General features: G+C 37.1%; 1 protein-coding gene across 6 annotated transcripts in view; it reads left to right on the forward strand.

Moving 5' to 3' along the window:
- The first annotated feature begins 899 nt into the window (after window positions 1–899).
- The window catches only part of LOC131154314 (protein ACCUMULATION AND REPLICATION OF CHLOROPLASTS 3, chloroplastic), a 120,101-nt gene continuing 107,893 nt past the window's right edge, over window positions 900–13,107 (forward strand). For 4 of the 6 annotated variants that reach the window (XR_009136418.1, XR_009136419.1, XM_058107002.1 and 1 more), the window contains exons 1-3: window positions 919–1,492; window positions 8,358–8,416; window positions 12,997–13,061. Coding sequence is in view for 4 of the 6 variants with exons in the window: in XM_058107002.1 (XP_057962985.1) it covers window positions 1,155–1,492; window positions 8,358–8,416; window positions 12,997–13,061 (462 nt within the window). In the remaining 2 variants the exon portion in view is untranslated. Of the gene's footprint in view, window positions 1,493–8,357; window positions 8,417–12,996; window positions 13,062–13,107 lie in introns of all 6 variants that reach the window. The other 2 variants (XM_058107003.1, XM_058107006.1) reach the window with 1 other exon arrangement.

The raw sequence follows: 13,107 nt of genomic DNA on the forward strand, positions 1-13,107 counted from the left end.
AGTAGAGTCCTTCAATTTGGATGCATCCTTACTGTCATAAGAATCATCACTCATCAACTTACTTCACTAAATAAACTATGGAAAAAATTGAGAAATCTATTGTGTAAAAATATATAATGAAAAGGGATATCAAAGTAAACATTCTAATTTCTAAAGCATGCATTTTGAGTTCTTAGATAAAGTTTAGAAATATGACAAAAAATAGATAAAAATACTAAAAAATCTTACCTCCACGGCTCCACCTCTGGTCGACTGGTCCTCTGCGTCTGTGGATTGTGAGGGAGCTTAATCTTATCGTGTAGCAGCTGGATGCTGGAGGTGTGGAGAAGTGGTCTGTGGAGCTTGGGGGGGGGGGATTGACGCTTGTGGTAGTGGTCCGTGGCACCTGGAGGAGACGATGACTCGATCTGCTCAATGTGTGGAGTGGTCCGAGTGGATCGTTCGCAGGAGATGACAACTGGCAGGTCCGGCACGTAGCAGCGCACCAGTCACCAAAGGAGAGGAAAGGAGACTCAGGACTGCCAGACTAGAGAGGAGAGTTGGAGAGGATTGACAATCTGAGAGACAGAAAGAGTGAGAGCTAAGAGCCGAGAGGTCAGAGATGACCTAGGCGGCCAGACGAGGAGACTAGAAGTGGAGACTGGAGAGGCGCGGCGTGGGTTAGGGTTAGGGAGTCGGGAAGTTTACTCAGCCTTAGGGTTTTTTTTTTTTTTGTGTGTGATTGTGAACCACTGAACCGTGAGGTGTGAAGTCGTAAAGGCTTGAAGTGAAGGGGGGCTGAAGCTCGCACAAACCCACTTAACCCGTTTATAAACGAATTGACCCGTGTCCCGTCCAATTATTAAATGGGTTAACTTTTTCAGACCCGTTTTAGACGGGCGTTTTGCAGGGTAGTTCGTTCGTTGCCTATATTTCCAATGGAAGTCCGGTGGGTAACTGCCTGACTGGCTATGGTGTCAGCCACGAAACGTCAATCCCTCAAGTAGCGCCAGTTACGGATTGTGGCATTTTTTTCTTCTCTTCTTTCCCTCGCTGATCAAAGAACAGTCTAGCAGTCAAGTCCAGCTCCTGCACCGATTTGCCGATTTACTCTCCCAACACTTCAGCGCCAAGATGTGAAGCATATTCAAAACGCTGTCGGCTAGCCGTAACTGATGCCCTCTTCTATGGAGCTTCCCCTGCCCACCAATATTCGCCCGGTGTCTCGATCCTCCTTCTGCCCCTCTTTCACGCTTGCATTCAATGGCTACTTGTCTTATCGCACGCTGTTTCGCAGAAGATGGAACTGTGTTTCGAAGCCTCTTCGGATATCTTTGAACTTAAAGAAAGATTCTTCGGTTAACGAGTATCAAAACACAAATAGCGACGCGGAAAACGTGGATTTCTGGCTTGATTCTGGGTCTGTCGAAGTGATTGGGATTGGGAGTAGGAAGGATGCCGTGCTTGATTTCTGTCTCGGGTCGCCATTTCAGTCGACTTCTTTGAGATTCTGGTACGTGGGAGTGTTTTCGTTGGTGTTGCTTCCAAATTGAACTTTTATGCACGTGACTGGAGTCAGAGCCATGGTCCTGTAATCAATGCTGGTTCTATGCTTAACTTAGTTAATTTGGCTGCAGTTTTGTAACAAATTTGAACTGCATGAGCTGTTTACTCGTGTCACTAACAATGTGATTCTAATGACTATAAATAGTGCACTAGAAATTGCTTGATCAAGGTTTTGAAAAAAGTGATGGTGGCGTGATGTTATGGAATGCTGTAAAATTTTCATAAATCTACAGGCTTTTGATGCATTATACTTTGGCCTCTGTTTGGTTTGTGGAACCGCTGAAGGGTGCTCGTCGACGAGGATAATGAGTTCGTCGACGACCCCTTAATGGCCTGAATTTCCTGCTCTCGGTAACTTCTCGTTGATGAGACACGTGTACTCGTCGACGATACCAAGAAAGACGTTCGTCGACGAAAACTATGAGTTCGTTGATGAACCCATGCTGATGCCCCTTTAAATTTCTTTCCCCCTCTTTTCTTTATCATTTTCATTTATTATTTTTTCGGATCTTTATATCCTCCCCTCGTTATAAAAATTTCGTTCTTGAAATTTTCCATTCATCTCTTGCACCAATCCTTAAATAAAATGTTGAAATTTTATTAATTACTCTCACTTATGGTGGAGGAAACTGTGGTCACATTTACGGTTCTGGGAGATTACAATAACCAAACAAAATTCTCCCAAAACCAACCAAAAACCAAAAACTATTACATACAACTGATTAACCTGTACAAAACAAAATCTATTTACTTACATGATTCCTCACCTGAGCCATTACCTTTCCTCTCTAACTACTGCTGAACCCCACTAAATAGGTGTGGGTACTTCTGACGCATCTCCTCCTCCAATTCCCACGAGACTTCCTCCACTGCATGGTTCCTACAGAGTACTTTCATTAGAAAAATTTTCTTGGTGCATAATTCTTGCTCTTTATGATCTAAGACCTGAATTGGTATTTCTTCATATGACAAGGTCCCACCAATCTCTAGTGATTCATAACTTATTATGTGAGATGAATTCAGGATGTATTTCTTCAACATGGACACATGAAATACATCGTGGATTCTGGACAATGCTGGGGGTAATGTAACCTATAGGCAATTGGGCCAACTCTTTCCAATATCACAAACGGACCAATATACCTAGGGCTAAGCTTCCCTTTCTTCCCGAATCTCATTATTCCTTTCATTAGTGCATATAGTTACTGCGCGCATGACCTCTAGGATTACTTAGCTGGCTCGGTTTTGTGTGCACTCACAAACACCATAGTGATAAGAGATGTAGTGTTTTTTAATTACCCAACATAATATACATCTTAAGAGAGAATAGAAGGTAGAGTTGTTTTGAAGAAGAAAAATGTATCTTGAAATGAAGTTGGATCTCAATTTATATAGGTAAAATTAAGTGTAACTTCCAGCATCATAAATACGAAGCCGTTAAAGTAGTAGTTAATGTTTTAAAACATTAAAACTAATATATTTAATTCAATGTATACTTTATTAAAATAAAACACAACAATTATATAATATTTATTAAATAGATAGTTTTTTTTTTGTTTTTTAATTTTAAATATCCAACATAAATATCAATAGAGACATCATCTTCTCTCTTTATGGGAAGATGTAATGAGTAGTTTAGAGAGTGATGCCTATATCGCTTCAAATTGAGACTTGAACATATTGCTATGATCAACCTTTAGCCTAGCTTCCATTTGGGACTTTGCTGAATTTTCCGAGGCCATTGAGTATGAGTGAAGATCAAGAATTCCAAGATCTTGCTTTTGTCGGCAGGTTAACAACATCCACAAGAACTCATGCTCTGATACCAAATGATAAGGCCCTGGGGTTTTATTGTGGAGAAATTGGGAAAATTTTAAAAAGGGAAAATAGTAAGAGAAAATAGGGTTTGACTACTTCGAGGGGATTTGCTTCCAAATTAGCCAACGTCTATGAATTATGTTATTGTTTCATTGTTTCAATGCCAAAAGTCCCGTAGGGGTTACACTTATATAGGGTAGAGAAACTTACTCCTATTAGGAATTTAAAATATCCCCTCGAATCCTAATTGATTAGGGAATCTGAGCAAACATTAAATAATCCTAACATTAAATAGAATCCCACTTGATTTGGGAATCCTAACAAACATTAAATAATCCTAAGATTAAATAGAATCTCAATTGGTTTGGGAACCATAACGCATTAATTAGAAATCCTAATTGATTTGAGAATCCTAATTGATTTGGATGCAAAGGGGAAGGTTGGATGTAGTTTTGGGGTAAGTAAAGAAAAAGAGGGAAAGAAATGGGGGTACTTCTTAGATTAGGAAGTGATGATGTTAGTGAGATTGATAGAGGTGGGGGGCTGTTGTTAGATGAGATCCAAGAATAATATGGGTATGTTTCAGATTCTTGTGAAGAGATTGGGGATTTATCTTATGTCCATCTAACCTCGTTGGAAGGACTTTAGGGAGTTTCTATCTTTTATAGTGATGATCTGGTTAACAATTTACAGTGAAGGGATGGAATTTTGCCTACTTCGTGGAGGAGGTTCCTAAGAAGGACTTAGAAGCACAATATCTTTTGAATAAAATGGGCTTAAAATTGTGTGATTTTGGAGGAAATGAAGTGCGCATAGATGGTAGCAAAATTTGAAAGTTGAAGGGACAAAGGGAATTAGTGAAGTTGAAAAGCTTAGTAAATTATGATGGAAAGGGGTTGAAAAGGGGTTTACTTGGTTAAAATTGTGTATTGTTGTTTGTTAAGGGGTTGACTAGTGTTTTATTTTTTTTCCTCTTTTTCCTAGGTTTTTTTATTGTTTTAATTTGGTGGACTCCTTGTCCCCACACATTGTATCTTCCCTTCTTTCTATCTAATTTAGCTTCTTATTTTATCAAAAGAAAAAAAAAAAAAAAAAACAGAGGGCATTAAAGGGGTGGGAAGGAGGGGTGGGGGGACCGTGTCAAATTATGAAGATAGTAAGTTGGAATGTTAGAGGTTTAGGGGGGACTAGGAAAAGGAACTTGATTAAGGAAGTCTTGGTAAAGTATTCCTTGGGCATAGTTCTTATCTAGGAAACTAAAATGGAAATGGTAGATCGGGGGTTGTTAGAAGTATTTGGAAGGCCATAGTAAGGATTGGGAATTTTTGCCCTTGCGCGACACATTTGGTGGCATCCTTGTCATGTAGGACTCTTGGTATGTATCTAGAGTGGACACAGGCAGGGTTTTGTACCCTCTCAGTGTTTTTGAAGTGAGAGGGAGGGGGCAGTGGTGGGTTTCCTCAGTATATAGGCCTTTGCACTGGGAAGAACTTTACTCTATTTATTGTTTCTGCTCCCACATGTAAATGGTGGGAGGTGATTTTAATGTGGTGAGATTTCCTAAAGAGAAGAAGGGGGTGGGGACAGAGCTTCTGCTAGTATACAAAATATTTTCTCTTATCTCCAAGAGAGAAGAGGGCCCCCTTCTACCTGTCTAATCTCTTCATCATCCTTCCACTACTGGATTCCAAAAATCCGCCACTCTAGGATTCCCTCCCAAAAGAACCCTAAGTAAGTCAAGGCCCAAGACAATAAATCACACCCCATGTCTGCATCCCACCCCCTAGCTCTGTCAATGGGTATGTTTAAGGCTGCTAACCCACTCTTCCCCATATTAATTTTAAGCCCAAAAACTGTTTTTGAAACTTGAAGAGTAACTGGGATTCTCCTAGTTATGGGCTATGATCATCAAGGAAGAAAATGGTATCGTTAGCAAATTGAAGATTAAAAATCACCACCTCCTCACTCCCCACATCTAAACCTTTTACCAACCCCTTATCAACAGCCCCATCTGTCATCCTACTCAAGATGTCAACTACAGGGACGAACAAAAAGGAAGATAATGGGTCTCCTTGTCGAATGCCTCTTAAAGCGGTAAAACAAGATTCGGGTTCACCATTTACAATAATTGAGAACCACACATTAGACAAACAACTCCCAATCCACCCACACCAACGCTCACCAAAATATTTTTTCAGAAAGACCTTATCTAGAAAGCTCCAACAAACTCTATCATAAGTTTTCTCAAAATCTAGCTTGAAAATGAACCCCCTCTTCTTTTTCCTATGAATATCCTCCACCACCTCAATGGCCACCAAAATAGCATCCACTATTTGTCTCTCTCCCACGAAGGCACTCTGAGCATTCGAAATAGTGTCATTGGGCACAAAACTCAACCTATTAGCTAACACTTACAAAGGCAATCTTAGCACTCGAAATAGTGTCATTGAGCACCAAACTCAACCTATTAGTGAACACTTTATTGATAATCTTATACACACTAGAGGCAAGACTAGCATGTCTAAAATCCTTTACCTTGGAAGATCTAGCTTTTTTAGGCACCAAGGCTATAAAATTGGAATTAATACTCTTATTTAGAATCCATTCCCATAAAAAACAATGAAAACTTTCAACAACTCACCCTTAACAATCTAGGAAGAAAGCCATGCTAGAACTGTCCGAGCCCGGTGCCATGTCTTTATCTATCCCAAAACCACCCCCTCACTTCCTCATCAAATAGTCTCTCTAACCAGTGCATCTAATCATTGGAAATAGGATCCCGCTCTAACCCCTCAATCATTGGTCAATTGTGGACCCCCTCTAAACAGCTCCCTAATCAAGTTTTAACTCTTGGTCCCATTAAATAGCTTGTTGATAAAAGAGGAATTACAGTAACCATCTTTAACCCATTTGAATTTGGTCTTTTGTCTCCAACTCCTCAATTCCTGGAATATTACCTCTTTCAACTCATGTTTAATTGAAACTCTTCCAGCCTATTCACTTTTTGAAAGAATATCCTCATTCTCTTTTTCATTCGAGACCGCCAACTCACCTAAAATGCTTGATTTTCAAATCCTAACATCTGCAAACTCCTCCTTATTCCATATTTTTAATATCTCCTCAACCGTTACAATTTCCTCATGAATCTAAAACTTTCCCAACCTCTCTTCACATCCTCACCCTTGGAATCCCTAACCAATGGCTCAAACATCGCATGATTCAACCACATACTCTCAAACCTGAAAGGGGTAGGATTTGGTTGGAGCAGAATGATCATATTTTTATTGGGGAGAAGATGTTCTCTATTATGCTTTCAGATAGGATTCAGTGTCTGGCCTCCTTGTTGGCCTTTGCAGCAGGATGTTTCAAAGGGATTTCATTTTCTGATTAACGGTTTGATTGGTTGGCTGTGCTGTTTTTGATTTCTTTTGATTTTTTTTTGTTTTTTTGTTCTTTTGTTCTTGTATCTTTTAAGGAGGATTTCTTATGCTCCTTGTTGTACTTGTTCTTCTCCATAATAAAATCTCTTCTTTTTCGATATAAAAAGTTATTTTTTAACAGAACATTCAATATGTTTATACTTTTGTAGGGATTTTATTGGTTTTAATTTTTATAATATGCATATGTGCTGCATGTGAAGTATTCAATCAATGAGAATTAAATTCAATTATTAATTTAATTTTGTACGGGAACAATATTAACTCCTTGTACTTCTTGCGTGTTACATATATTTGATATATAGAATATTGAAATACTGTTTACTATATATAGTCATATGGTGAGGGTGGGCCTTGGATCAACTGTGAGGTTGCCCCTCTGTGACTGGTTGGTTACATGGTTGAGTCCAAGGAAACAGCCTCTCTGCATAAAAGCAGGGGTAAGGCTGCAAACAGTGTGACAGCCTTCACCCTACTCTTGCAAAACGGGGAGCCTTGTGGCCTTAAGACGCCCTATTTTTAATATATGGCAGTAAGATATGAAGACACCTATATGTAGAATTCAATAATTTTGATATGCAATTCCTTTATGCATTAGTAGTTAAACATTTATATTAAATTATTAATTGCAGTATACATACATTTTAATGCTACTATTTTTCATCTTACTAATAGTCATTTATTGAGTTTCTTATAAATCCAAGTCATTTTGACTTCTGTTATAAGAAAAATACTTCTAAATATTTGATTTTTTTAATATATATATTAGAAGTCAAGTTTATTGTTTTTTTGAATGACATTACGACTTTATCCAAATTTAGTTGCAGTTAATTATTTTTAGGAATTTTTTTATCTTACTTTGAAAAGATAAGGACATTGTTTCCTATAAAATGATTTACACTATTCATACTTTTATATGGTATGTATTAATTGAAAATGTTTATTGTGGTTACATTTCTCGATAAAGAGAGATGTGTTATATGACCAATCGTGGTTTGATCTTACATACAAAGAATTTCTTTTTTTACATTTCTTACTATTAGATTGTCTCCATAAGTCTAATGATTGGTACTCGAAGTTTCATAATGAACCCTAGTGGGAGCTTCTCTTGAAGGAATAATGTGTTGAAGTCAAGACTGAGCAATGGAGCACTGTCTAAATCATTCTTTTCTGCTGCTAAGTTCTAATTTCATCATAGGAAATACAAAAGGGGCTTTTTTTGTATAAATATGGTTATTATTGGCCAATTCTTTCATTTTTATAGTTTTTGAAATTACATGGATTATACCTAGTTGCATTAGTACCTATGCTTGTCTTTGATGTATTTTGTTACAATATTTTAGTTTTGAATCTTGCATTATTATGTCTATTAACATTTTCTAAAATTTCATAAAAGATTTCCATGCTTTACTACTGATTTACATAATTTTTTTTTATCAAATCGAAAATAATTTTGGCATCAAAATTTTCAAGGACCAAAATTGAATTTTAAAACCTTGGTCATAATGCATATTTTGAATTTTTTGTAATAATATATAATAATTACTTGAATTGCAGGAATGTTCTGAAGAAAGATTCACTGAAGGTGCATTTACAACAAAGGTTACTTGGAAAAGGTTTTGTCTCTCTTTAGGATTTTAGTTCATATTTTGCATTACACTTCATTCCTCAAAATACACTTCCTTTTTTTTTTTTTTTTTTCTGGAAGTATATAATTTAGATTGTTTGAAGTGGCAAATCTCTTTGCTGCTCGGTTTGCATGTTTGAGTACCTTGGAAAATTTTTAGGATATGAATGACAGAAAACATCACTGCAATCTGGCACAAGCATTAAAATTATGAAGGATTTTTTATCTTTTACAAAAAAGGTAAGAATACTTTCTCAGAACAAGAAAAAGTACAAGAGGAAAGGTAGGAGCCTTCAAGTGCACAGAAAACATGGAATGAAAGAAAAGCCCTTCAATTGGGGCCATTAGGATGCCCTTATATCTTGTACATTATGGATATAATGTTGGGAGATATTTTGTCATGGAGCTTCAAATTTCTTCTTCTCCAAATTTGTCAAATTGAGGCTGACCAGAATAGTTTGTAGACTAATGGGTTGTGTTTCTGAGGAAAGATATCCAGTTGAATTAGTTATCCCAGTCATTAGTTGTTCTATGACTATTGAGGGAAGTGGAGGCATTGAAGTACAGGTCTCTTGTGTAAAGACAGCTTATGGAGAGATGATATTTTGACTCATACACTGAGCTGCAGATGGGGCAATTGCTCTTTTGGCTAGTTCCCCATTTGAGGAGTGTGTTAAGGGTTGGCAAGCGGTTTTGGATGGTGAGCAGCTAGTGGTAGCATGTTTAGTGATGATATTTTTGAATCAATTATCATTTGACCGAGGGACTTCGTGGAGCTTCTTCCTTCAAAGATTCCAGACTGTGGCAAAGTTGAAAATGCCCCAGGGGCTGATGTTCCAGATGAGGGTGTTTTCGATTGTTGGCTCCAGAGAGTGACTGGATTTTTAATTTGATGGCTGGAACAGAAGCTGAATGTCAAGATCTCATATTGAGCATGTAGTAGGGAGATCTTGGTCATATAAGAATGGTTTAGGCTTCAACCTTGTAAGGTGCCTTTTAGGGACAAAACCATGGGCCAAAGAGGACTATCTCACTGGATTTGGGCTGAGTCCATTACATGTGATGTCAGAGCCACCCTGTGGTATTGCCATGTGGATAGATCTTAGGCAGAGGTTTAATTGTGGGTCAGACGAGGGGGCCTGTCATGGTGCCACATTGGGCTTGTATTAGGGAGATCTATGCCATACAAGGATGGTTTAGGCTTCAACCTTGAAAAGTGCCTTTTATGGGACAAAATTGTGAGGCCTAATGGACCAAAGTGGACAATACCTCACTAAAGTTGGGCCGAGGCAGTTATCCTGAGCTTCTTCTAGGCCAATGCCACTAGTAGTTAAGAAGAATGTATGCATGCTCTGATGGGGAAGCCAAATTTTACAAGTTACAAATTAATGAGGGCTGAAAGTTTTCAATAAGGAGTTGTCTGGGTGCAAGTTGGCAAAAAAAGAGAATAAATTAATGAGGGCTGAAAGTTTTCAATAAGGATTTGTCTGCGTGCGAGTTGGCAAAAAAAGAAAAAAGTTGAGTTTGGGAGAGCCATTGCCAATATGCATGCTAATGCAGGGAAATAAAAAATCTGTGCGACTTAGAATTTTGTTCCGGGTCTGCGCATTAGAATTTTTTTCCAAGTCTAGATGCTTTTGGATGGAGGGTTTAGTGTCCAGAGGCTTTGCTTTTCCAGCTTGTAAGCGTGAATCTAGGTTGACCATAGGAAGTGCTTGGAAGCAAATATGCTCCAGATCATGTTGCAGATGGAGCCTTGGTTAGACTTCTTGTTAACAATTGCAGGTCTGGGATCCATCACTTGACCGAAGACGAGACTGTTTTGTGTGAATAATTGGGGTTCTCTAGCTATCTTGTTTTAAATGGAGTAGCCACAAACCTTTATTTTACCTAGGTGTCGTTAGATCACCTAATTAACTACCCATTTTTAAATTTCTAAGTTCAAGAGTCATAAAGTGGTAGAGCCATGGTTTGATGAGGTCTGGGAGCATGGCTGCACGGTTAAGCGTGGAGAAGATACTAGCAACCTTGATCTCATACCATTGAAGCATGGATAATCACTGATTGAAAATAATGGTCATCATTACTGTTTACCTTTCCTTTCATTCTTAGATCCTCTCAAGAACCTCCCAGAGTAGTCTAGTTAAGCAATGACTATCATCTCACCTCAAGAGAGTCAAGAGACCATGGGACAGCTCTAGTGTGACCCTATTTAAATGTCCGTCATCGGATTGATTAAAGATAAAAGTAACGAGGAAAGTGCAATGATGAATTCGCAATAAGGAAATACAGATCAAGATTCCAACACTGTCCTAGGAAAGAAGGCTATCAAATATTTTCATTCCAGCTTTCTCAAATTTTGAAAATTTAAACAAACTACCTTTTTAAGAAAACCTAGATCCTAAACACTAACAAATGCAATCAATCAACTTAGGCAAAACAATAAAATCAGAAGCTTTTAAAGAAAACAAAAATTTATGTACAAAAAGTAAATGTTTTTCATTTTCTTTATTGTCTTTATTTTTCATTTTCTTACAATTTTTTAGTAATTTTAAAATGGGCCAACTATAAAAACATAGAAAGATTAGCCTACTCTAGATTTTTTTTTTTTTGCATTTTTTAATATTTTTTTTTGGGGATTTTTTTCGCAATTCAAATAGCATCATGATGATGATGCTAATAGCCTAATTATAGTATGGCTAGTAAGAGAACATAACTGATCCTTTTTCTTTCAATTTTTTTGAATTTTGCTAAACAACAGAATAAAAAAATTTAAAAATAATAAATGATAAATTAAGAAACAATGTTCCTACACAAAATAAAATAAAAAGTTCCTTTTTTATTGCTTTATGTTTTCCCCTTTTTTTTTGGGATATTCAACTAATTTTCAAAAAATGGTAATAATAATAATTTTTAATTTTTCTATTTTTCATTTTCTTTTTAAAAAAACAACATTAGAAAGAGTAAACAATAAATAAAAATTTTAAAAATTAAAATCCTGGGCGGATTGAGGCAAAGGGATCAAATCGGGTTAGCTTGACCTAGTTAACTGAGAGGAAAATTGACATGGGAAGAAGGGGATCCCAAGATGATCCTTTTTTTTTTTTCTTCTTTGTGTTGGATTTTGTAGAAACCTTCCCTACAGCTGTCAGAACCATAAGATAAATCCCCTAGTATATTAGAAGAGTCAGAACCATGTCCATATTGTTCCTGAATCTGATCCAAAAGAAACCCTCCATCGCCATCAAAAACACATTCACGTATTGCATTTGAATTGGAAGAACTACTTGGATGATATGAAGAAAAAATTGTAATTTTGCAGAAATGTATGACTCAACCAAGACCTATTGTTCCCCTGCTCTCTATATGTTAATACTCAATCAGGAACTTGGTTTGTTTCCTGGTAAAAGATGTTGTCAACTAGGCATATTTGAATCCATTTGGTTGTTGATATCGTCCATGAGGACTTTATTTACTTCTTTATTTATTGCTATGCATCTTATTGGCTATTTAGCTTGAGCAGCATCATATCTATTTGTTTATTTTGATAGCAAAAGAAGAGATTTCATTAGAAAGAGAAGAATTTACAAAGAGGGGAATAAGATATCTCCCGTCAAAATTATGGAAAAATCCAGAGAAAAGAAACTAAAATCACAAATAAGTACTTTGAAATATGCAAAGAAAAAAATTCCTCCAATTTTGATGAATTTCCGAAAAGCTCACTCCCTTAAAGCATCCAAAACCAACACACCATAAAGAGGTGAACTAGTGAATCTTTTCCCAAACCAGCTGCCTACTCAACTTTTTCGCTGAAAAAATCTGCGCATTGTGCTCCAACCATAAACCCTACAGCGCTGCAAATATTTCCACATTTCCAAAGAGCAGCCATATCCTTCCTTCTTCCAACACTCTCAAAAGAAATAGCCAACATTCTTTCCACTGATGCTGGACAAACCCTAGCTTCTCCCAACACGCTGACTAATTTATTCCAGATGCACCAAGAAAAATCAGAGTGCAAGTACAACTGAGGTGCCAACTCTGAATTCAAATAACAAAGCACACAAACATCTGGAGATAAGGCCTTCAAAGGTCTCCTGATTTGCAACAAATTATTAGTATTGATTCTATTAAGCACAGTCAGCCAAATGAAAACCTTAATCTTTGGGGGAGCTTTGGCATTCCAAATACATGAGAATAGAGGAAAACAAGAGTTGGAACGGGTCGAAAACTCAAAAAATGATTTAGAAGAATTAACCCCTGAATCAACTAAAGCCCAAGATCAAGTTTCCCTAGCTGCCATATCTATTTATATTTCGAAGTATTGCAGTTGGTCAGTTTTATGACAACCTTAATATCGGAATGCACGGCATAAAGGAATAATTCCAGATTGCATCAAAGCTCCTAACATAAAGGAGTTGAATTATTTGCAAAAGTTTTATCTTTGGCATATTTCAGGTCCTGTGAATTTCCATGTACTAATTATTTTGTAGCTCATAACTGGTAGCTTGCATGCATGATACGGCCATTTTGATTAATTTTAATATTGCTGTTCTTTCTTGCTAATTGCAGATATCACTCCAAGAATTGTGGAAGCTCCTCTATCCTTGCAGTCATGTTCTAAGGCTATTATCCTTGTTTGTACATTCCTTTCATGTCGTTCATTTTATTATGAGGCTGTTT

The sequence above is a fragment of the Malania oleifera genome, chromosome 4 (assembly GCF_029873635.1).
Source record: "Malania oleifera isolate guangnan ecotype guangnan chromosome 4, ASM2987363v1, whole genome shotgun sequence".
In the NCBI taxonomy this organism is placed as follows: Eukaryota; Viridiplantae; Streptophyta; class Magnoliopsida; order Santalales; family Ximeniaceae; genus Malania; species Malania oleifera.